General features: G+C 43.4%; 1 protein-coding gene across 2 annotated transcripts; it reads right to left on the bottom strand.

Moving 5' to 3' along the window:
- Positions 1 to 2,413: 2,413 nt before the first annotated feature.
- On the bottom strand, positions 2,414 to 25,864 carry OGFRL1 (opioid growth factor receptor like 1). 2 transcript variants are annotated; one of them, XM_061131868.1, is made up of 7 exons: positions 25,588 to 25,864; positions 21,370 to 21,456; positions 21,137 to 21,218; positions 18,239 to 18,317; positions 18,077 to 18,143; positions 17,827 to 17,972; positions 2,414 to 9,629 (listed from the first exon to the last, which is right to left on the bottom strand). In XM_061131868.1, the coding sequence occupies exons 1-7, from the start codon at positions 25,834 to 25,836 to the stop codon at positions 8,963 to 8,965; spliced, it is 1,377 nt and encodes a 458-aa protein (XP_060987851.1). In that variant the 5' UTR covers positions 25,837 to 25,864; the 3' UTR covers positions 2,414 to 8,962. The 2 variants fall into 2 exon arrangements, with proteins under 2 accessions (XP_060987851.1, XP_060987853.1); XM_061131870.1 differs by having other exon boundaries at positions 21,137 to 21,215.
- Between the last annotated feature and the right edge of the window lie 441 nt (positions 25,865 to 26,305).

Here is a 26,305-nt window from a genome sequence, read left to right as displayed (position 1 = left end):
CCTGCCTTCAGTAACAATCAATGCTGATAATGTCCTAAAATAAGTTCAGATCATCTCCTAATCCTGACCAAAAAGCTTCAGCTCTGCCCCAAATGCCAGCTCTTTCTTGGCAAAGAAGGGAAACCAGTTGAAAGTTATTCAGTAAGAAATAAAGGGCTATTTTCTACATTTGTTATATTCACAATAAGGGAATTTTTCTACCAGTTGTCAATATCAGTGTGTCTAATATAAAATCATCCATTCCATACTTGGTAGCTTTTATAGTAAGAATTACATTAAAATAATGAGCAAAGCTTACGATGTTTATTTTGATCTATGAACTTGGGAAACGTAGATTAGGTCAGACGCTCTCCACTGAGATAAATGCTGCACAATGTCTGCGGTGACCACGCATTTAGATTTTTTCTAGAATGCTAGCAGTTGCTATACAGAGGTGTCTTGAATATGTCCCTGGCATTTCAGCTACACGCTAATCCTCCCAAGAAACTCACAAAGTAGACATCGTCACCAACGCAGGCCAGAGACCCCGAGGATTCATGTGACCCATGCAAAGCCACATGGCCAGCTTTGACAATGTCGCCATAGGGCAACCATAGTCTCCAGAGGACCCAAGTCCCTCTGGTCTCCAAGCCAGCTCTCCCCAGTAAGCAAAATGTCTCTTGCTTTTACATTTTCCTCCTTTGGGGCTTTTCCTTGAACTTCCCTTCCCGACAAGAGTGAAATCATCCACTCAGGGATCTCCGACACCCTCAGGGTCCTAAGGGGAGCTGTCAGGCCTTATTTGGCTCACATCATCCACCACTTCACTGTTTATTCCTTCTCCCTCTAACCTCTTCCTTTTCTCAAGCTGAGAGCAGAACAAGTAAGCTATTTGAATCCCAATAAAATATGTTTTACACCATTTGAGAAGAACACATTTGTATATTCCTTGGTCGTGATGAATATACACTGCTGCTGCTGCTAAGTCACTTCAGTCGTGTCCGACTCTGTGCGACCCCATCCCTGGGATTCTCCAGGCAAGAACACTGGAGTGGGTTGCCATTTCCTTCTCCAATGCATGAAAGTGAAAAGTGAAAGTGAAGTCGCTCAGTCATGTCCGACTCTTCGCGACCCCATGGACTACAGCCTAATAAAAATAGTGGGACGCTAACTATTACAGCAAAATTAATAAACGCAGCCTTCCTCTGTGAAGTCAGTCCACACTGGCTCTCTAATCTCTCCCATGGGTAACCTGTTTTAAAAATGCTCTTCCGATTAATCCCGCATATTCATGGGGATAATCCCAAGGAGAGGATCATCCTTCTGTGCTCCGTGTAATCAGCCTGACTCTTCAGTGAGTCATAATTCGGGGGCCTAAACTCAACCGTGAGAGGCCACCCTGCCTCTCATCACTTTTCCCCTGGCTGAGATTTCCTTCTGTCCCTGGGCACCAAGTTCGCCTGCGCTGTGTGCATGTGAGGCTTAGAATAAGAAATGTGTTTTATTATAAATTTCTTCTGCGAACTCTCTCCCACACTAGATCTTACATCTTGAAGAAATGCAGACTCCATCCTGATGCTTTCACTCCAGAGAATCTCTGTCCTCGGAAGCCTGCCTTCTGACTTTGACCTCTGGGGAAAAGCAAACCTCTCTCTTTTCTGTCACCAGAACACGTCCTTCCTCCCTTAGGATGGTAATTGCTTGTGCGCCTTGCTCTCTCCCTAAACAATTCATCCCAAGGTCAGGCAGTTACAACTCTGCTCATTTCACCACCACGGCTGTGATCGGTTCCTTTTCTCTCATTGAGCTTCGCATTTCTGCACAATGTGATTTCATTCCAATTTCATTCTTGAAAGTGAAAGTGTTAGTCGCTCAGTCGTGTCTGACTCTGAGACCCCATGGACTGTAGCCCACCAGTCTCCTCTGTCCACGGAGTCCTCCAGGCAAGAATACTGGAGTGGGCTGCCATGCCCTTCTCCAGGGGATCTTCCTGATCCAGGGATCAAACCTGGGTCTCCTGCATTGCAGGCAGATTCTTTACTGTCTGAGCCACCCTGGAAGCCCTAATGTCATTCTTAACCACAGTTTATTCTTTGTTCTGTCACCCATTCTTCGCCTGCCTCTGCAGATCCACACAGCCACACTCCAAGGTAACGCTTTCCCTCACCTTCAACCCCACTGTCCTGTGGCGTCTTGAGCAGCCTCCTCACTTGTACCTCACAGCTGCATTTTTCTTAATCAAAAAAAAAAAAAAATTGTTGTTAAAAGATTGCCCTACTAAAGTGAAAAACATGTTCCATCCGTTATTCATGTTGCACTCATTTATGTTAATACTTTTAAACCTTTACATTAGAGAAAAGTGAAAGAGCCATAAACAGCCAGCTGACATATAACACATGTGAGCTGTCCTCCAATCATCCCTGACAAAAATAGCTGCCTGTGTAAATAAGATTTCACCCTGCAAAACACAACATTTATTTTAGAGGATAAAAAGGGAATAATGTTGATCTCATACAATAACCATAAGAAAGTCTAATCACAGAAAAACAGCAAAGTCATTTGTTCCAGCTCTTTAAAAATAGTTTAATCATGCAAAGTCAACATAATGTACTCTAACATAAGGCTAGAATGTTAACCAAGATGAAGTGGCTTTTAGTCATTTTACAGGATGTATATTTGGCACTAGTTATTAAAAATAATTGAAGGGACTCTAAACATACAGTTTCAGAAACGATCTTTTTAAACACAGCAGTAAACAAGAGAAACTATTGCTCTTTATACATTTTTGGCATAACACTGCCATACAGTTACAGGATTATAAAATAAGTGTTTCATAGTACCAGACATATCCAGAAACTGGTTACAGCTCCTACCACATACATATGGTATTGGTGCGCACAGACATGCGCCAGCATTCTCTAATTCATCCTGCAGAGGACGGCGCGGGGTGGAAGGCCCCCAGCTGCGGAAGAGACCGCGCTCACAGCGGCAGGAAGCACCCATCTTTCTGAGAATCACTCCCATCCTCCCGAAATACTCGAAATACAAAGGGCACTAAAGTTTCCCGATTGAAATGGTGACTGGACCCGGTTGGCCATCTGTCTGGGCAGTTTGCACAAAAGACGAGTGGACAGCTCACTGAGGAACAAGCAAACCAACTTTTTACCAGGAGGAAAACAAAAGGCTTGTAAATGGACCTAACGCTTGGTCCAGTTTGTTGCTCTTCATTGTGATGGTTCGGGAGACAGGGTTACTTTGCCATAAGCCACCCATCGCTGCCTCTCCTCCGTGGGTCTACAGCCAGCCCCTCCACTTAACTCAGTAAAAGCACCGGCAGAGGAATTAAACCTGGTTCCGGATCCCGTGATTATTTCTCTCAGGCTGTACAAGGTCTCAGTCTGCTGTGGAGTAAGCGGAATTCAGGCTTCAAAGGGGAGCGGGGACGGGACTGTTTCCAGACAGGTACAGATCCCCTCGGCACCTGTAACCCAGGGCACGTCCCCGCTGGAAAGCTCTGCAGACCCTCATCCAGTGCTCACTGCACTCACTCCGCCACTACACAAAACTACAATCGCTTACATCTTCGTTTCAGTAGGGAGTCTCTAGCTTCTGGTTTTGTGTTTCCATCGTGATTTCCTCTCCTCCACATGATCCTGAACCCAGCAGCAGTGACTAAAGTGTTCATCTGACCAGTGAGTGCAGAACTTGGATGTTTCCTAGGACCAGAGCTTATTACACAACTAATCTCTCTAGTTAATGTAACTGTTCCACAAACTCCATTATAATTTAAAAATGAAAATAGGATAAACTGTATAACTTCCATATATTTTACATATTAAAATATATAAGGTTTCTGATTTTTTTTAATATATATAAAAAGGTCTTTCAGCATAACAACACAGCACTGGTGCCTTTTTCCTTTCATCTTTACATTGAACCATTTTATGAAGACTTTTATACAGAGGCCTCTGAAAGAACAACTCAAGCAATTTTTGATTGGCGATCAGGAGTTTTGAACTGGGGGGGAGGGGTAGGCAGAACTGGTATGTCAGTTTCCTGAGATACATTTAGCTGTAATCTACACAGCAGGTGTCCAATTGCTCACAATTTGCTAAACAACTACAAAATGGTGGCGAATGAACCTACAACAGGTATTTTTATGAAAACTGATACCCACTGAACCAGTGTATGGAGTCCAAGGTGGTCCCCACTCCTCAGAAGTCAGCAATCACAGACCAAGATCCTGGTCACTCAGAGGATGCTCCAGGGACCCTTCCTCCACTGGGGGGGCTGCATCCAGGGTCAGCTCCCCTTCACCCAGATGCCTTCTCTGGTTCTCAGCCACCTCCCCTCCTCTGAACTCAACCCCCAGGCAGAGTTTGGACCATAAAACAAAGCCGTTAATTATATCCTCCACACAAGCATGTTAATTCAAGGAAACAAACATATTAAGAAGCCATTTCCCACAAATAATTAAAACAATAAACTTCTCAACAAAAGAAGAAGAAAAGCAGATGACAAAAAATATTTTCTCCAACCGAAGGTAAAAAGCAAGAACAGTACTGTTTGTTTCTAATAAAACTACAGTATCAAAGTCCAAATGAATTTCAGATTCCTCCAAACATCTATTGGAATTAAACTTTTAAATCATTTCTCTAATCCTATTTTCTACATCCATCTGCATCTAAAAACAAAAGACAAATAAATATTACTTGTAGAAACTGACAGATGTTTACAGTGACAATTACAGCATGTAGAAAAATTAGGGAGAAGCATAAATAAATGTAACAATGTAGCTAATCTTTCTTACTGTAAAGGCCTTTTGTCAAATATAACATGTTTGAACACTGTGGCTAATATACTCACTTTTGAACTGATGTTACTGATACAAATGGAAATGTCTCCAAAATGAAAAAGCACCAACCAAAGTAAATTTCACTAAAATAACTGATCTTCATGGCTTGGAATGTCCCTTATGGCAAGATTTTATAATGGAGTAAAAATTTAAACTTCTGAATGAAAGCCTGATCACGTTAGTTAAGGCACATCTGGACACCCCCAGGCATTCATTTATTTATAACTATATTATTAACAACTTCAGTAATTAGGAATTTCTAAAATACAGTCTGTCCCCCAGCATAGTCTGCTGGGTGGGCTGGAACATGGGAGGAGGCAGGGTGTACTCACTGTTACCCTAGAGATACCCACACAGATCTGCTCGTGGAACAAACAGAATCAGATGTAAAAGACATCAACACCTGTACACCCCTAACTTTCTATGTTCTACTAACCCATGCCATCTGTCTATACAACTACACCTACATTTGAAATGATTTCCAGTGTGTCTAACTCCAGCTTACCTTACATTTAACAGAAATACCCCCAAAAGAAAACAAAATGGGTATTTTTAAAGTGGGAAACAAAATAGAAATCTTCAAAACTATCCTATAACAAAGAATCCCTGCTCACCCCAAATAAACTTGGGAGCCCACAGATGCAATTAGAACCAAGCAAGATCAAGACTGTCCTTTCCTCAGGTTAGAAAATAAAGCTTTTATAAGAGCCTCAATTATAGAAAGACAAAATAAAAGGGTTGATTTAGTTGCTCAGTAGATTATAAATCAAACATAACTCTACTATAAACTAGGGAAATTTAACTTTAAACAATTAACCAAATAGTCTCTATCCGGTCAATCAATTTTTGACCACTTTGATATGGATGTTTACTTACTAAAATGATTTTTTAAAGAGTGACTCAGATGTAACACTGTATTGTTTTCCTTTTTCACCAGATAATTCCTTCTGTCAGATTAAAGTATGAAAAACTAGAAACAAAGTAGATAATTATGTAAACATAACATTTATATTTTTAAGACTTGGCAAAAAAAAAAATCTTGTAACTTCTGCTAACTCCTGAGTTATAAATTCTGTTTTCTCCTTGATGCTGAAAAAAAGCTTTTCATCACAACTAAAATTCAAAATAAAGCTATGTCATATAATTTTGAACTTAGAACTGGACCTGACTTAGAGAAAGCAGACATATTTTCAGTTGTCATTATTCTTTTCCATTTCTTATAAGATTGAGCATGAGAATGTATAATGGTATCATATTCTTAATGTTATAAACTTTTTCTCTACTGTACAGAAATATATCTTATCATTATATATCACTTTATAGTATTTCAAAATATTTTCACATATATTATCTCCTTTGGGATATGAATGCACAAAATATTAGAAATATACTAGACTAACCAAGCAGTATAACATCTATTTGCCATGAAATGCAAATTAGTATTTTATCAATAGCCAATACTGAATATCCTCACAGTCCATGGTACAATGATAAAGTCTATAGAATTGCAAAAATTCAATAGTTTCTAGCTATTTGGCCATGCTCCACCGCATTTTTATAATAGCTTCTCAGTAAGTTTCTGCAAGCACATAGTAGTTTTTAAAATACAACACATCAGAGTCAAACCCAGAGGGCTGTTTCATGTCTAACACACACATAAAGACACACCTATAATCTTATTTTAAAACTACTGAATGTACAAAATATTCTTAATAGAAAAAAAATTTAGGTGTTTGTAATTTTTATATGCAAAAGGAATGGCACTCTCTCACTTCTTTCCACTGAAGAATTCTCTCATAAGTTATTTACAGATTAAATGTAGAACTGATACTGTTACAAGTGAATATAACTTTCAAAACCAGCATGGTAGAAAAAGGCCACTGTTTTAAACAGAAGCCAGGCAGTTTTCCCCTTGAGACTAAATAGTCTCAAATTAAATGGTACAACTAATCAAATCCCTAATTAGGAATATTCTAGAAATTATTGAATGAAACATTTTTACTTCTAAGGGTTCTGATATACTACTAGCTTCTAAGTAATTCAGATTATACCCATTTTAGTATCAGTCTGCTGCTTATTAATATTTTAATATCTGGTCACAAAATTTTAACATTATGTACTTAGAAAGTGGTGTGAACACTTTATCATGTATGCAAAATTGGTAAGATATTTCCAATGTATTATATTTCTACAATTCAGCCCAATGTGACAAACTACTCTCTTGCCCTAACCCTGCAAAATTGCTTATTGAGCTCGATGAGGCCATTAAAGAAAGAATGGGGCCATGAAAGAAATCCTTTTTTACATTAAAGTAAAAAAAGGAACTGAAATCCAAAAGCAGAATTGTTTCCCAAATCCTAATGCTCACTTCAAAAAAACAGAAGAAACATAAAACTGGTGAATTATGAGAAATTAGTAATGAGAAAATATTCTATATTTATTGGAATACATATATAATATGTGTTACTAACATTCATAAAAAATTAGTCAGATTTAAGAACAGTGATATTTCATGTAAATTTCAAGGCAATAAAATCCTTCTAAAAGCATACTATTGGTGTGTTTATTTTCTAGAAATCCTCTGCTAAAAATCCTCTGATCAATAAAGGTAACAGAAGATGATATGATGTGATTAAAAAACAGGACAGAGTAAACATAGTAAAAATTCTTTGGGGGTTAAAGTGAATAGATTTTCCCTTAAAGGCCTAAGAAACACACAAAGGCAATTTCTTTCTAAATGAAATGAAGTTTAAAAAAAAGGTCTATTAATTACTTTCAGGTATGCTGAAGGTAGGTATGCTGAAGTTTTCACCAGTGTTTGTTTTCTAATGTGTTATAATAATTAGTAACAATATTATAGGAAATGTAGGTATGCTGAAGTTTTCACCAGTGTTTGTTTTCTAATGTGTTATAATAATTAGTAACAATATTATAGGAAATAAAGCTATTTGCTCTTACCCAATTTTGACACATTCTGTGCTTACTAAAACTGAATACATGGGATGTCAGATCTACTCTCAATTTCAAGGCCTGACAACTGAGATGCAGCAAATTGTATTTTTTTTTTTACAGATACCCTGTGGGCTAAGCAATATGAACTTCATAGTCCACATAACACTGAGATATTCATGGTTTCAGGGACCACTGCCTTGTTGCCAGTACAAAATGCATGCGTTTTAAAAATGAACAATTTCCTCTCTTATTTTTTAATTCTTTAGTCATTTGCATTCAGACACAAGCACCAAATTTATGTGGAACAGCCATAAAAGGCATGATTTTCTTCTTGGACTTTTGCATCAAAATTTGTTTTTAAGTACGTTAATACAGAAACACATGTTTATTATTTGAAACAAAGCAAATTCTTGAAATTGTACAGTTGACAGTCCCTTCCGGCCCGTGCAAATGTCACTGTAGGAGACCATCTGAATGTCTAGATGTCAACAGTAGAAACGCACGTGCTGGCCGACACGGGTGGCTGATGAGAATGGGGCCAAGGGTGGAGACAGAGGACAGGAAGAGAATGGGGCCAAGGGTGGAGACAGAGGACAGGAAAGACGGCGGCACTGACACGCAGGGGAAGGTGATTCCAAGTCCCCAAGGACATCCACCTCCTTACCAGAACCAGAAGCAAACACGCTGCGGTGCTGAAAAAAAAAAAAATCCAAATTCCTTCCTGATTATCTCAAAGAAGACCAAATTCTTTCTTGCAGCTTAAACACAGGAACTTTTAAATGCGGCAAAGGTGTGGCCACATAATGAAATTATCCTCTTAATTTCCTCCAGGTATAGTACGGTCCACTCCAAGAACTGATTCCTATCTCAGTTATATCAAAGACTCCATGATTACTTCCAGATACACTGAAAATAATTTAAAAGGAATTGTGTACGGGATGCGAAAACTCACATCCCCAAAGTGTTACAGGACACACTCATTCATTGGGTCTCGTCTTCAGACTTCCTTTTAAATATTAAATTCACAGCCATCCAGACTGAAATCCAGCTGACAGCTACACGCTGACCACAGAAATCAGCGACAGCCGGCTGAGCCGGGAAAGGCGGCCTTGCTTCTCGGGACCGGCCACAGCCTCGCCTCCCGCGGGCGCAGAGGCGCGGGGGCCTTCGGACAATTCACGGCAACGGGGCGGCGTCATCGGCACCCGCATCGCCCGGACTCCCACCCTCCTGGCTCCGGCTGTCAGCCGCCTCATCCTTCTCAGGGGGAGACGCGTTCTCCTTTTGCTCCTCGGGGTGAGTAACTGTCTGTTCTGCCGGAGGACTGGAATCGTCCGCAGCCCGGTCTTGCTCTGGCTCTCCGGGCTGGGCGGCCTCGCTGCCTGGCTCCGCCCTGGGCTTGTCCGTCTCTTCGGCTGCCTCCTTAGAGGCCCCTTTTTTGTCTTCGGCTGCTTTGCTGACTCCGTGCGCGGCTGAGGAGGCGTTTTTGGACTCTTTGGGTTTTTTGTGCATAGACGTCTGGCCTTGCTGCCCAGCGGTGGGCGGGCTGGGGGGCTTCTGGGCTTTGCTGCCCTCGGGCTGTGCCTTCCTCGGGGGTCCCCAGATAAAATTCTCCGAGGGCGTGTAATGTTTCTGGGCAAACCGTAGGAGCTTTCTCCTCTCCCTTCTGTCTCTAATTGTGTACACGAAATACTCCAGCGCGCTCTGTTTAATATTGGGAATAGTATTTTCCACCAGAGCCTCATGAAGGATAAATTTCACAAGAGGAGATTTAAAACTTTCATATCCCAGCTCGCCAAGGCTTTTCAGAATACGAGTGATCCTCAAATAGTTGTGCTGAGACCTGGAAGCAGGTTGAATAAAATGAAGGAAGAAAATTAGGTGGGGAAAGAAGCCTGGGAATGAAAACCACTGGGAAAATACTTTTGATGCAACTGTAAATCATGAAAACATGCCTTGTAATGACTTTGCTAAAAGGAGCATTAGACTCCACGAAGAAGCGTAAAACAGAAGGTATTAAACCTCTGTACCTCAGTGTAATGCCAATCGATATAAAACTCAAATATATAAAACAAATTCTCCCTGGTTGGTTAGTTCTTCACATTTGAAAGACACTTAGATTTAAAATGTATCCCCACAGATGTTGAATTATTATTTATAAAACACAGTGTGGTTGAATATCGACTACACAAAGGTATCATTCCTGTCACAGGTAACCAGTGCTGGGCATTAGCTACCAGCCGAATGTATGACTTCCAGGGTCAGCTGGTCAGCAGAAGCCACCATAAGGACCAACTCGGAAGGAAAGCAGCAAAAGCCATTCTACCTGGCTAGAACAATTCTGACAAAGGATGCAAAATGGACTTATTTAGCACAGCAGAGAGTGTGGGTTTTGGAGTCAGAACTGAACTCACATCCTGCCTCTCCACCAGCAGCTGTGTAAAATGATGGCATCTCGAAGGCTCAGCATCCCAGTTTATAGATGGGGAAAGGGGCCACACCTCCCTGAGCTTGTAAGAATCAAACGAGTTGACCCATAAGCTAAGAATGTGAAACTTAAATAATAGACACTGTTTAACCATATAAATATTGGTGCTGGTATACTAAAGACCACCACACTTATACCTATCATAACATAATCACCCCAACTCTTTTCCACCTGTGACCTCTCTCACCTCATCTTTCCCTATCACAGAATTGACAAATTTGCTTTTAATGCCACTGATTCCAAAGATGCTTCTTTCCCCAGATTGCACTAATATCTCCTTTGTCTGAAAACTAAGGCCATTATCAGATGAAAGCCTTCCAAGCCTATTCTGTCACAATTCATAATCTCACCTCCCCGACCTCACTCAGCCCAAGAGTTGCTTTATTACAAATACCTGGCTGTGTCCAAAAGGAATCCTCAGGTTCAGGTGTTAATCACATGTGTCATCAACAGCCCAGGTGAGTTATTCACCCAAAACTGCCCCACAACCACGACTTATTCCTAACTTCCCTAAACCTCTTTACACCTCAGACACTGACCTTTCTACAAGCATCACATATACCTGCCTTGGCTTCCACAAATGCTTGGTATTCACTTAGGAATCACTAGCAACTTATCTGGGTAAAGTGAAGAAGGATGCTGAATTATTTGAGGAGTGGAAGGGCATGGTTCCATGACCTTATAGTTTGAGAGTTAGTTTGGACAAAACTAAACAAACCCTGAACGATTCGGGCTCACCAAATGTTGGAAAAGACAAGTACAACAGTTTTCAATGTTTTGATCTTTCTGGGTATTTACCAAAGTAGTGTTCTCCCAATAGTCAACTCTTTGAAGGCCAAAGGATAAAACTTAGCACAGATAATGCTTCAGTTTTATGAATCAAGTACCAGTCTTTTGAGACAATACCAATTTCAGTGAAGTTAAGACAAGGTGCCATTATCAGCAGGACAACCTAGTAGTTAGGTTAGGGTAGCATCTACATAGTCGGGCATCCCCAGTGGCTCAGATGGTGAAGAATCTGCCTGCAATGAGGGAGACCCAGGTTCAATCCATGGGTCTGGAAGATCCCCTGTAGACAGGCGTGGCTACACACTCCAGTATTCTTGCCTGGAGAATTCGATGGACAGAAGAGCCTGGCAGGCTACAGTCCATGGGGTCACAAAAAGTCAGACACAGCTAAGTGACTAACACTTTCACTTTCGCTACATAGTCTAATAACTGGGTAGTGAAATCCCAACATCTGCTTCCTAAGTTTATGACAAAGAGAGGCATGGTAAACTGGAACAATATTTTCCTTTAAAAATCCCAAAGAGGAGTTATATGACACAACAAAATTTACTATATTTGCAAGAAGCTCAATTTCACACATCCAATCCAAGATAAATGACCATGATAAAATTTTCTCTATCAACACATTCTCCAATTTAAAAGTTTACATAACAGTAGAAAAGGACAAACACTTGGGTTAAAGTGAATAAAGATCAGGATTATGGAACAGAATTATACAAGAAAGAAACTGGGTGTTTCAGTATGATTTGAAACAAATGTCACCAAGAAATACAAAACACCTCCACTCTCCTAATGATGTGGGTAGACTCTGGGGTGGCATAACAGATAAAAGAGACAAGTTGGGCTTGCAGACAGAGGTGAGGGCAGTGAGAAAGGCTGAAATATTTCACCTCTATTGGTCATGGTAACCTGTTCACTAAACTTTATTTCACTTGACTTTCTTTTAATATTTTTCTCTGCTGGACTATTATCAGTTCAGTCGTTCAGTCGTGTCCAACTCTTTGCGACCCCATGAACCGCAGCACGCCAGGCCTCCCTGTCCATCACCAACCCCCGGAGTTTACTCAAACTCATGTCCATCGAGTCAGTGATGCCATCAAGCCATCTCATCCTCTGTCATCCCCTTCTCCTCCTGCCCCCAATCCCTCCCAGCATCAGGGTCTTTTCCAGTGAGTCAACTCTTCGCATGAGGTGGCCAAAGTACTGGAGTTTCAGCTTCAGCATCAGTCATTCCAATGAACACCCAGGACTGAGCTCCTTTAGAATGGCCTGGGTGGATCTCCTTGTAGTCCAAGGGACTCCCAAGAGTCTTCTCCAACACCACAGTTCAAAAGGATCAATTTTTTGGTGCTCAGCTTTCTTCACAGTCCAACTCTCACATCCATATGACCACTGGAAAAACCATAGCCTTGACTAAATGGACCTTTGTTGGCAAAGTAGTATCTCTGCTTTTTAACATGCTGTCTAGGTGGGTCATAACTTTCCTTCCAAGCAGTAAGCGTCTTTTGTTTTCGTGGCTACAATCACCATCTGCAGTGATTTTGGAGCCCAAAACAATAAAGTCTGACACTGTTTCCACTGTTTCCCCATCTATTTGCCATGAACTGATGGGACCAGATGCCATGATCTTAAGTTTTCTTAATGCTGAGCTTTCAGCCAACTTTTTCACTCTCCTCTTTCACTTTCATCAAGAGGCTTTTTAGTTCCTCTTCACTTTCTGCCATAAGGGTGGTGTCATCTACATATCTGAGGTTATTGATATTTCTCCCAGCAATCTTGATTCCAACTTATGCTTCTTCCAGCCCAGCATTTCTCATGATGTACTCATTGAAAAAGACCCTGATGCTGGGAGGGATTGGGGGCAGGAGGAGAAGGGGACGACAGAGGATGAGATGGCTGGATGGCATCACCGACTCGATAGGCATGGGTTTGGGTAGACTCTGGGAGTTGGTGATGGACAGGGAGGCCTGGCGTGCTGCAATTCATGGGGTCGCAAAGAGTCGGACATGACTGAGTGACTGAACTAACTAACGCTGCATATAAGTTAAATAAGCAGGGTGACAATATACAGCCTTGACGTACTCCTTTTCCTATTTGGAACCAGTCTGTTGTTCCATGTCCAGTTCTAACTGTTGCTTCCTGACCTGCATATAGGTTTCTCAAGAGGCAGGTCAGGTGGTCTGGTATTCCTATCTCTTTCAGAATTTTCCACAGTTTATTGTGATCCACACAGTCAAAGGCTTTGGCATAGTCAGTAAAGCAGAAACAGATGTTTTTCTGGAACTCTCTTGCTTTTTTGATGATCCAGCGGATGTTAGCAATTTGATCTCTGGTTCCTCTGCCTTTTCTAAAACCAGCTTGAACATCTCGAAGTTCACGGTTCATGTATTGCTGAAGCCTGCTTTGGAGAAATTTGAGCATTATTTTACTAGCATGTGAGATGAGTGCAATTGTGTGGTAGTTTGAGCATTCTTTGGGATTGCCTTTCTTAGGGATTGGAATGAAAACTGACCTTTTCCAGTCCTGTGGCCACTGCTGAGTTTTCCAAATTTGCTGGCATATTGACTGCAGTACTTTCATAGCATCATCTTTTAGGATTTGAAATAGCTCAACTGGAATTCCATCACCTCCTCTAGCTTTGTTCGTAGTGATGCTTTCTAAGGCCCACCTGACTTCACATTCCAGGATGTCTGGTTCTAAGTGAGTGATCACACCATCATGATTATCTGGGTCATGAAGATCTTTTTTGCACAGTTCTTCTGTGTATTCTTGCCACGTCTTCTTAATATCTTCTGCTTCTGTTAGGTCCATACCATTTCTGTCCTTTATCGAACCCATCTTTGCATGAAATGTTCCCTTGGTATCTCTAATTTTCTTGACGAGATCTCTAGTCTTTCCCATTCTGTTGTTTTCCTCTGTTTCTTTGCATTGATCACTGAGGAAGTCTTTCTTATCTCTCCCTGCTATTCTTTGGAACTCTGCATTCAAATTGGTATATCTTTCCTTTTCTCCTTTGCTTTTCAGTTCTCTTCTTTTCACAGCTATTTGTAAGGCCCCCTCAGACAACCATTTTGCCTTTTTGCATTTCTTTTCCATGAGGATGGTCTTGATCCCTGTCTCCTGTGCAATGTCACGAACCTCCGTCCATAGTTCATCAGGCACTCTGTCTATCAGATCTAGTCCCTTAAATCTATTTCTCACTTCCACTGTATAGTCATAAGGGATTTGATTTAGGTCATACCTGAATGGTCTAGTGGTTTTCCCTACTTTCTTCAGTTGAAGTCTGAATTTGGCAATAAGGAGTTCAGGATCTGAGCCACAGTCAGCTCCCACTCTTTTTTTTGCTGACTCTATAGAGCTTCTCCACCTTTGGCTGCAAAGAATATAATCAATCTGATTTTGGTGTTGACCATCTGGTGATGTCAATGGGTAGAGTCTTCTATTGTGTTGTTGGAAGAGGGTGTTTGCTATGACCAGTGCGTTCTCTTGGCAAAACTCTGTTAGCCTTTGCCCTGCTTCATTCCGTACTCCAAGGCCAAATTTGCCTGTTACTCCAGGTGTTTCTTGACTTCCTACTTTTGCATTCCAGTCCCCTAAAATGAAAGAGACATCTTTTTTGGGTGTTAGTTCTAAAAGGTCTTGTAGGTCTTCATAGACCCATTCAACTTCAGCTTCTTCAGCGTTACTGGCCGGGCCATAGACTTGGATTACTGTGATATTTAATGGTTTGCCTTGGAAACAAACAGAGATCATTCTGTCATTTTTGAGATTGCATCCAAACACTGCATTTCAGACCCTTTTGTTGACCATGATGGCTACTCCATTTCTTCTAAGGGATTCCAGCCCACAGTAGTAGATATAATGGTCATATGAGCTAAATTCACCCATTCCAGTCCATTTTAGTTCGCTGATTCCTAGAATGTCAACATTCACTCTTGCCATCTCCTATTTGACCACTTCCAATTTGCCTTGATTCATGGACCTAACATTCCAGGTTCCTATGCAATATTGCTCTTTACAGCATCAGACCTTGCTTCTATCCCCAGTCCCATCCACAACTGGGTATTGTTTTTGCTTTGGCTCCATCCCTTCATTCTTTCTGGAGTTATTTCTCCACTGACCTCCAGTAGCATATTGGGCACCAACCAACCTGGGGAGTTCCTCTTTCGGCATCCTATCATTTTGCCTTTTCATATTGTTCATGGGGTTCTCAAGGCAAGAATACTGAAGTGGTTTGCCATTCCCTTCTCCAGTGGACCACATTCTGTCAGACGGCGGATGCGTGGGTGCAGGAGGGCCAAGAGGAGCTACTCCAGGTTCAAGGTCAGGAGGGGCGGCCGTGAGGAGATACCCCTCATCCTAGGTAAGGAGCAACGGCTGCCCTTTGCTGGAGCAGCCGTGAAGAGATACCCCAGGTCCAAGGTAAGAGAAACGCAAGTAAGACAGTAGGTGTTGCAAGAGGGCGTCAGAGGGCAGGCACACTGAAACCATAATCACAGAAAACTAGCCAATCTGATCACATGGACCACAGTCTTGTCTAACTCAATGACACTAAGTCATGCCGTGTGGGGCCACCCATGACGGACAGGTCATGGTGGACTACTATAAACACACTGAATTCCCTGCTTACTCTAAAAGACTCAAGATGCTATGCAGATTAAAACACACAAAAAAGCTGTCTGCAGTACCCATGGAAAGGAAAACTGGTGGTGGGAAGAAGGAAAGAGGACAGGGAGGGAAGGGTCAGGTAACAGTCAGGCTCCCCTCCAAGTCTCAAGTCAGAAACTCATTTAAGGAAAGCCTTCTGCTTCCAACCACCAATTAAGAGTGGTGGAGACAATTAAACCCCAGGGAGGATTTAGGCAGACCAAATAAAAAAATCAAGTTGGAAATGGAGGCTCTCTCAAATGACATTCATGAGCACACAGAAGATGAGACATCATCAGATCCTCTTCTAAGGTTGGCTCTTGCCATCCTTCACGTCAACAGACTCCCTGCACACTGCTGTCTTTCAGGGTCTGACACCAGTGCTTAGAAACTGTCCAGGGAGAGCTCTCTGCATGGCTTCAGTGTAAGTGCCCTGTTGTCACCTAGTCGTTAAACTGTGCCCGACTCTTTGGGACTCCATGGACTGTAGCCCACCAGGCTCCTGCATCCATGGAATGCTCCAGGCAAGAATACTGGAGTGGGTTGCCATGTCCTTCTCCAGAGTGCTCTGTATAAATCAAATTTAACTTGAGTTATGAGTTAACAGGTCTTTTAGTCAAGATCATAAAATTTCATGCCCACATCTTTAAGTGTTTTACTACAAGTCACCATTTTAATAGTGTTGATTATAAACAATAAAGTAAATAGAAGGAGCAAACATTAATGCTCTACTCATTTTACCAAAGCAAGATCAAAGTTGTAGAAAAATACAAACAAAAAATTAGTTAATCCATGTACAAAATACTGTTTGGGGCAAAGACATATTTTTGAGGTTAGTTTTAATGTTTTTCTCTTGGTATTTACCCCATTCAGCTAATTATAATGTGCCAAAAATGTTTTAAAGTTGTTGGTTTTATAGTCCAGTGCTCATAAGTCACCCTATAATTAAGAAGGGGAAAAAAGGCCAGTTTGCATGCAAAGAAAATGATATTTTTAATTCGGATATAAGTATTAATGAAAGTTATATATATCCAAGCAAAAGAATACAGAAAATCAGTTCCGGATAAACTGCTAAAATTTTCTTCACAGGTTTGGGATTTATTAACCAAAAATGGGCTTCTGATTTCAACCTATAAGGTGATGATTCTAATTTTCTCTCTTTCTAAAATGTATGAATACCTCTCAGTCTAATAAAGTGCTTTTTATAGTAAGTCCCCTACATACAAATGAGTTCACTCCAAGAGCATGTTCTAAGTCCATTTTGTTTGGCAATCCAACAAAGTTAGCCTAGATATCCAACTAACATAATTGGATATATAGTACTGTACTGTAATAGGTTTATAAAACTTTTCACACAAGTAGTACATAAAAAAACACAAAAAATAAAGAAAACATTTGTAATCTTACAGTACAGTACCTTGAAGAATACCACCCACACCACTGCTGCTTTTACACTTGCTTCCAGATATCCTGGGCTTGAAATAAAGATACTGCACGGCTCTGCTCTCCACAGTATTGTTCAGTAACGCACACAAAAGTGCCGCCGCTTGGAGAAGATGCACACACGTGACAATGTACACCAGGCCCATGAACGAACTTACAACACGGGACATGTGAACGCACGTTTGCACCTTTGAAAGTTCACAGCTGGAAGGTTCCTATGTAGGGGACTTACAGCATATGTCATGGGCTCAATTATGGATTTGATCTAAGCAGGCACAGTGCCTGGGAAGCAGCCTGAGCTACCAGAAGCATACAACCTAGGAGCGGGGTCTAGAAAAGCCTATACAGACAACAACCACAAATGCAGAGAAACACGTGTAAACACGGAGCGAGGCTACTCTTGGTTGTGGGCAGCAGAGTGGCTGCAGGAGGAGACAGTTCCGAAACCAGGCAGCCATATTTCTACCTGGAATATCGTTCTTTTCTTTTCTTTTTTTTTGCTGTTGTTATTTCATTTTGCTTTCGAATATAGAACAGGGAATAAAATGCATTTCAGATGAGCTTTTGGATTCAAATCCATGGGTCCATCTGCTTGTGGCTCTATGTGCCATAGAGAATTCCAACCCAGAGAAAAGCCCGTGCCTTGGGGACTCATTGCAGGGGCTATACTTACTCATTCAGATGCTGAAACCTCTCCTGCCAGTTAACAGCCCGGGCAACATTTCCAGTTTTATCTATCAGCTTTATTCCAAAAAACTCTAACATCATTTTATAAGCCAGGAGGAATCTTCTAATTGCTTCCTTTGTTTTCTTGAATTCCTGATGAAAAGAGGAAAATTCGACAGAGTGACTCAGTTACCAGGGCCATCAAACGGCAACATTAATTTGGCTAACTGGCATGAGATGAAATCAGCTTGCCTCACCTCAATTTCATAGGTAGTTAGTTCTTTAGCATAAAAGTTCAAGCCTTGTTCTCTCAGGGGGAAAAGCCTATGTTTTAGAGAAATAATATTTGTATATTAGTGATCTCTGGGAAGCACATGTGACTAAACAGGTCACGGTTCGAGAGAGAGCAGGCGACTGACCATTGGATATAGGTGTGGTTGTGTTCCAGTTTCTCGTAGTCCCCTTTCCACTTACTGAGAACTTCTTCAATGTAAACACCTGAAGAGGAAAGATTCAGAACACGAACCAGGTGTTAGAACATCGTCGAAGACATTTTGAGACAGAATCACTTAAGCTTTGTGTTAAAACTTTTTAAAACGTAATAACAGCACACAAGAGCAATGCCTTTATAAGGTGAAAACCCTATGCCACAGACTCAGTGATGAAATAAGCCTAATTGAAGTGAAAAATCATGGCACCTCAAATCACAGAAAACTCTATTGGACAGTTACTCCAAAGCAGAGGCTGGAAAACTATGGCCTGCCACCTGTTTTATAAATAAAGCTTTATTGGAACACAGCCATGCATATCCATTCAGGTATTATGTATTTAAACAGTGGAGCTGAGTAGTTGCAACAGATCTGGTATGGCCCACAGAGCAGAGCGGAGGATATTTACTCTCTGGCCCTGTACAAAGAAGGTTGGCCAGCCCCTGCCCTTGAGGGCCACTGAGTTCTTTAAATACAAGACCAAATAAAAATGAAATGTACCCCGGGCAAAAGGAAGGAAGGGGACCAAGGTGGGAGGGAGGGAATGCAAAGAGAAGTCGGAAAAGGAGAAGGAAAAGGAGGAAAGAAAAAGCAAAGGCAAAGGTGGTGAGCGCCTCCTAGCGGCGGGACCCGGGTCTGCAGTGCAGCCAGCCCGCCGAATCTGCCCAGCACCGTCTCAACCCAGCATTGGGAACAGTGAGATCTGCTCAGTCACACACCAGCAAAACCTGGAGCGGAACACAGGTCTTTATGGTCCTGAAACGTAAGCCCTCTTCTTCACCACGTCCTGTCCTTCTCCTAGAAGAACTTATTCAGGCAAAATTCTGCTTCCCAGGTCTGTCTAGGTCCTCACAATTGACTGCAGCCCCTTAGTCAATTTTACAGACAAAGACACAACAACATAATACCATTCTAAACATAGCTCATCTCACTACTGTTTCCTCCAGAGGTCACCAGTTCGTATCAGAGACCCTCACGCTCAAGGTTTTTAGTAAAACGTTGCTACTTAATCCTCAGCCTATTGAAAAGATTTACCCCTATAATTTCCCATTTGTCTCCCTTTCCATCTACCCTTCCTCCTACTTAATAAGTAAAATATTGGGCTGGCCAAAAAGTTCGTTCAGTCAGTGAATATGTTTTTCAATATGTTCTTCGTGAAAATGAAAAATAGTCCTTTTATTTGTACTTAAAACCTAACAAACTTTTGGTCAACCCAATACACGTCATTGCAGGCTTATGCTTTCTAACAAGTGTGGTGTGTGTGTGTGTGTTCACACATACTGGGGAGAAAAGTGTGAATTGATGTAATTTATATAATAAACTAGAATAACATTTTATGTGACCATACCTAAAACTTCTGACCCCCACTAGTCTTATAAGATTTCCAAATAAATTTTGTGATAAAGATTACCAAAAAAAAATTCATTGTTTTAAGTTATTGCTCTAAATTACTACCTCAAAAATAAATTCACTGTTAGAAATACAAAAAAAAATTAAGTTAAACATTGTCATTATCTCTGTCTTCAATGTGTTCAGTATTTGAAGGCATCCCTTTGGGTAAATTTTATCAAAGTCACATCAGAGTCAAATTAACAATCTACCACTGCATTTCTTCAAAAGTTTTTCTTACCCCAGGTCCTAAAAAACCAATTAATTAATCTTATTTCAATTAGTATATAAAGCAGTTTCCACCATTAGTAAATATAACAGAGCATTGTCACCTAGAGGGTCCCTTTGAAGTCAGGGCAGACTTCTGGGACACCAGTAATTAACTAAAATCAAGTGGATCGGGCCATGTCAGCAACACACCTTACTTCCCAACTGGTTTGTCTACCAGCGCACAGTGTGGGGAACTCCTTAGGCATTTCTTCAGGCAGTTAGTGTATCAAGAACTAACTTGGTTCTGCTTCGCAGCCCATGACCCTCATTCCCTGATTCACTCTGCTGTGAGTTTGGCTCAGTTTCCACTGAGAGCCAAGAGCCGCAGCCAGGGCCATCTGGTCACCTCACAGAGGCAAGGGCTCTGTGGAGAGCAGCCGTCTTTCCAGCTCGACCTGGATAAAGTGAGGATGCCCACCACGAACCACAGTCTGGTGCCTGGGAAATCAGGCATAGGTACCACAGGGACCGCACCCTCTCAATGTAGGTTTGGAAAAGACCCTGGGAAGGCACCTGCAGAACTGTGGAGGGCGGGCTTATCTGACAGAGTTGTGTGGAGACCTGCAGTGTGTGAAGTTCCATCCCTAGGATAGAAGTGGGGCTCCTCTAGCTCCCTGGCCTTGAATCTGAAAACCAACAGGGAAGATGATCCCAATAGGAACATCACGTTCAATCATGTTCTACAGACTTTTGGGGTATGGCACACTGAAAGGAACACTAAATTCTGGAACCGAGACCCAAGTCTATGATGGAGTGAACCAACCAACCAGTCATTCCAGCATCAAGATCCAGCAACTTCATCTTTAAACTGAGGAAACTGAATTTGTTCTCCCCTACTGTTTCTTAATAATCTAATACCCTAGGGTTCTAGAAATGTCCTTTTTTCCCTCTCACAAAAAAGACCCCCACTCCCTTCCAGATAGGAGTCACCACTGTAAACACGTGGTGGGAAGGAACTGGTAATCCTCGGGTCACTCCCCCAGAATCTGCCGAGTGGATGCTCACAGCTCAAGGGTCTAGATTCTGGGGACACAACAGACTGCAGGGCAGATTCAAGCCAGACAACGAACCAACACGCTGAGAATGGACCGAGCAGGGAGTAAACAAAGATAGCTAGGGCTACTACTACTATTTAAAGTTTGCTTTTTACCAAGGTAGCGGATTACTCACCATCAGGCTTAAATGGAATTTTATTCTTATAAAAACGAAGATTGCTCAAGTCATTTTGATATCGGATATCTTTGAAGTTCTGCTAAAGGAAAAAATAAATCAATCTCCAGCACATGGACATATAAAAAAGGCACAAGGACCTTCCTTGTACATTTGCTCATTGGCATCATAAAATAACAGAAATGGAAGGGAAATATTTTGCAGTTTAGAAAAAAATCATTCTATGGTCTTACTGGGTACTGGTGTCGGTATTTGTACAAATCCCTCGCAGCATAAAAACTTCTCTTTGGCTTCGCAGGTGCTTCAGTGGAATCAGTCCCCTAAAATAAAAGGGGAAATTCCGTTTACATTTTGAAGCAAGATATTTTCACTGAAGAATTTTCAGAACAAACTTGAAATAACAAGCACATGTAAAGAAAGGCTGAACAGTGTCCAGCTATCCACTGAGTGAAGATATTTTAAATGTCCTTTTAATAATGCTTACTAGCAACATTTGTTGGCTCTGTCATTTCCTGACTTGAAGCCAGCAACATTTGTTCTGAGGTGTTTTACTAAATAAGAAACTTTATTATTTACCAAAAGCCTATAGAGGCCAAATATTATGGATCAGTATCTATTAGAAACAGAACTCACAATGAATTCAAGACCAGAGGTTAGACAAGTGGTTTTACGACAAAACTATTTTAAAGTATTTTATATAACATGAAAAGTGTTGAGATAATAAATCAATCCTACAAAGAAGATTGTCATCAGTCTTGCAATGTTAGCTGTACTTTGAAGTCAAGTAATATTTGTGAAGGGAAAGCGGGCTTTTATTTTTTTTTTTGGAAAGCAGGCTTTTAAAACAAACTACATAGCTTTCTAAACTCCATCCTTCACAGTATATAACAGGTACACAAAGGCATGAATAACCTTTGGTTAATTCAGTGATAATACAATGTGATATAAGGGGCATGTGTGTGTGTGTGTGTTAGTCACTTAGTCATGTCCAACTCTGCGATCCCTCAGACTGTAGCCCATTCGACTCCTCTGTCCATGGAATTTTCCAGGCAAGAATACTGGGGTGGGTAGCTATTCTCTTTTCGAAGGTAGCAGATTTCAAACATATACACACAGAGTAGTATAATTCTCAGTTGGAATGAACTTCACATTGCAGTAACCTGTATGTGGTAGTTTACTTACACTTTTAAAATTCTAAACAAAATTCCCAGCCCCACGGCAATTTTTAAAGGATAAAATACAAGTCAAAATAATCAGTTCTCATGCTCTTAACTCCACGTGCTACCATAATGTACAAGAACGTGCTTTGGGTCCAGAGTCACGCAGAAGGGCAAAGAGACTGCTGAGGAAGATGAAACAGATGACAAAGCTGAAGTCTGAATATTCATTAAGAGGTTCGCCCACCTTTCCTCATCGGCCCCCGCCCCCGTCGGTGCTGACAGACCGGCATCCTCCAAGCAGTTTCTGAAGAGCAATGATTCTCACTATTACAACAAGTACAGAGTGGCTCACTTCAACTCCAAACTAGCTGATGTTTAACAATAGCTGCTCCTTACATAAGCAAGGAAAAGCTTATATTCTGGTCTTCACCACATGTTTTAAAATAGCTCTGCCTAGCAGGTTTCTGGATCTCTTTAGCCTATGCTACAACCCCATGACTCATCATCCCAGAAGTATAGAGATAGCACTTTTCCACTTACCAGGCACATATATTATTTCATTTGATTCTTATAACCCACCTGCCAGGCCGTCAGGAGTGCTTCCATCTTAGAGACAAGGGAACCCAGGCTTGGAGTCAAATTCAATAACTATCGCCCAGAGCCCAGCGATTGGGCCAGACCGAGAACCCCGGGCTGGAGGCTCCAAGTCTGACTAATTGGATCTGAATCAATTTCAGCTCCACCCAATGCGAAGGACTGTCATAGAAACCATGGTGGAATATCAACAGTTCAAAACTAGGAGTCAGGACACTCAGGCTGAGTCTTTAACTCTGCTGCTGTGTGAGGCTTTTAACTGCATCTTCATTTGATCATCTGAGAAATGAGGAGAATGACTCACGCCCTACCTATATTTCCCAGCGTTATGCTGAGAATGCCTGCCTCCTCCAGGCTGTAAATGCGCCAGCCTGCCAGCATCATCCGTGCTCCCTCCCCTTCCTGCTACTCCAGGCTCTCCTCCCCACTGCCTTTCACCTGCTCAGCCACAGATTTTGTTCCTTAATGTTTTATCACTAATTCCCGTGTCCCCAAAATTTCCCTGTCTTCTGGGTCATTGCCTTCAGCAAACATGCTGTAGCATCTCTAATCTTAAACATGCATCAACTGGGACTGACCCAAACTCCCCTCAATGACAGATCCATAGCTCTGCTCCCATTTATAGCAAAACATCCCTAGAGAGGTGCCCATAGTCCCTGCCTGTCTCCCTTCTCTCACAGCCCACCCCAATCAGGCTATCATCCTCTGCATGCCATCAAATGGCTTTTATGAGCATCACCTGACACTTTCCCAGCTCACTGAGTGTCTTTCCCAGTGCTCCCCGCAGGTGACTTCCCAGCAGCTCTGGGCCAGCTGACACCTCTCCTTCTGAAACACCATCACACGCCACACATGCCCCGGTTTCCTTCTGCTCCATCTCACTGGTCGCCCCTGGGCAGCCTCATCTTTGACGTCTCTTCCTCACATGGTCTCCATGGAGCAGTGCACAGGGCCTGTCCACATTTCTCATGCTCCTTGATGACCCCAAATCTGCCCATGACTTTAAATACCTCCATTCTTACATTCCAGTAAGAATGGAATCATGACGATTCCAGTCCTGGACTGAGGCTCCACTCATAATGAACTACTCATCAACTCCCCTTGGATGTCTTATAGGATATTAAACTCAAGGGGATTCTTTTTTTTTTTTAAGGGGATTGTTGATTCAACCTCTGATGCTGCTTGCTACCTTAGACTTCCTTAATGGCACCATCGTTTGTCAAATATTCACTTGGACTAGGAACACAGCAACAGAGCTGGTGAAAAGTAGTTTTTCTACTTTTTAGCAGTCTAAAAAGTAGACTGGGTTAGACTTTAAAGGTAGCTCCATTAGTTCTTGCAAATGACCATGGGGAGTAGGGAGCAGGTAAGGTGGACATTCAAAAGCAGCATTAAAGAGTAGACATTACATGGTGATCCTGACAAGAAATATTAATCATTAAAGGGGAAAAGAAAAGATTGAAGGCATCTACCATTTACTGGGGTTGTGATTAACTGATTGAAACATGAATTCTAAAACTGCTTCATATAGATGGACCAGGTTAGTTGGACTGAATCTAAACAGGTGTTGTTTTTTGTTTTTTGTTTTTGACATCACAAACTTCTTCACTGAGATACAACTGGAAGGGAAAAACAATGAATTCACAAGGCAAGACGACCAGCAGCAGGAGCAAAGAGACAATCAGGTCTCAGGTTCTGCCGCAGGTGATAGGCAGACTTGGGTCTGCATCTCTCTCCCTGGATGATCCTGGGCAAACTTCTTTCTAGGCCTCAGTTTTCTCCAAAACGGGAGTTCAAAAGAGCAGCTGCTACCACACTCCACTCCCAAAAGTGCAGTTGGGAAAGAACATGTGTATAGCACAGAGCCTGCACAGTTTGCTGCTGACCCAAACAGATGACTGTCAAGACGGATGAGGCAGCCTTCCTGTAAAATATACCTGCTGATTCCTCTGCTAGAGCCAAGAGACCCTGGGCTCCATTTCCCATCCTCTTCCCCTCAGGGCTGATCGGGAGGAGGGCCTGACCCAGGACCCCCTGGCCTGTTAGAGCTGAGCTGGGCGCCCTTCAGAGGCTTGGCCATGCAGATCCACCCTTCTAAAGTTTCCTGATTCAGTCCATCAGAGGTTAGAAGGGTGACTAACCTCTCCTCCGAACTGAAGTAGGCAGATGACTTCAGCACATCTGGATCAACAAGTCTTCTGGGTGAAAAAAAGATGTTTGGAGCATGCCCTGAACTCCTGGGTTAGAAGGCCTGACTTGGACTAGGAACTCTGGCATTTTCCCTTCGGATGGGGGCCTTCCAGAGATTCCTAAAGGCTGGAGACCCCGCTGCAGAGAGAGGGCTCGCTGCCCCCACCACATTCTGGGTGATTTTTTTTTTAATTAATAACACGCACTAGACGGGTTTTCACCATCCTCTAGTCTCAGGCAGGTTGCCCCCACCTCGCCTTCCGTCACCCGGCAGCGCTGCGGAGGCTGGGAAGACACCCCGCCAAGTTGGGTTCTGCCCGGGGGCCCGCCAGCCGGTGCCCGCGCTCAGGCCCCAAGCCGTCCGGGGCGGCCCCAGCGCGCAGGGCCTGGGTCCCGGGGCGGCCGCAGGAGGACGAGCCGCCGCGCCCGCGCCTGGGCTCTGCGCTCAGGGGTCGCCCGCGGCCGCCCCCCGCCCTACCCCGGCCCGAGGCCCCGGCGGCCGCCTACCTGCTCTGCGCCCGCCGCCTCGGCGTCCGGTTCCGGCGCGGGGCCGGCGTGGGGCCGGCCGCCGGCTCGCTCCGGGGGCTCCTGGGGCTCCGCGGGCTCTGGGGGCTGCGCGGGCTCCCGCCCCGGGCCCTCGCCGCCGCCCGGCCCCGGCTCCTCGAGCTCGGGCTCCGAGTCCGTCTGCCAGGTGGAGTCGCAGTCCTCCACGGTGGTGGGCTCGCGCACGCTGACCCCGCCGAGCAGGTTGCCCATCGGAGAGGCGGGCGCGGGGCGCGGCGGGGCTGCGGGGCGCCGGCTCCAGGCTCCGGCTGGCGGCGGCGCTAGGGCCCGGGCAGGGCCGCGGCCGGGGCGCTGGGCGGCACCTCGGCGCCCGGCCCGCTCTGCCTGCGCGCGGCGAGCGGCGGGCGCTGGGCGGGGAGGAGCCCGCGGCCCCGGGGCCGCCGCCCGCGCCCGAGCCCGCCCATCGCTCCCGCCTCCCGGCCCGGCGCGCGCTGCTCCCGCCGCGCTGCCCCTCGGAAGGCCCTCTGCCCTCGGCCTCCGACCCGCCCCGGGCCTGGACCGGGGTCGGGGGAGGTGTTGCCGTCTGCAGGCGATTCCCGTCCGCACCCCGCCTCCTCTCCCGGCGGGTCCTGGAGGGAAAGATGGATTGGCCGCGGCAAGAATTCGCAGCTGCTGGGGGCCGGGCAGCACATCCACAGAAAACCCGAGCTACGGGGACTGC

Source organism: Dama dama, chromosome 28, assembly GCF_033118175.1.
Source record: "Dama dama isolate Ldn47 chromosome 28, ASM3311817v1, whole genome shotgun sequence".
NCBI classification, from domain to species: domain Eukaryota; kingdom Metazoa; phylum Chordata; class Mammalia; order Artiodactyla; family Cervidae; genus Dama; species Dama dama.
Note: the sequence above shows the minus strand (reverse complement) of the source record. Positions and strands in the feature narration are given on the sequence as shown.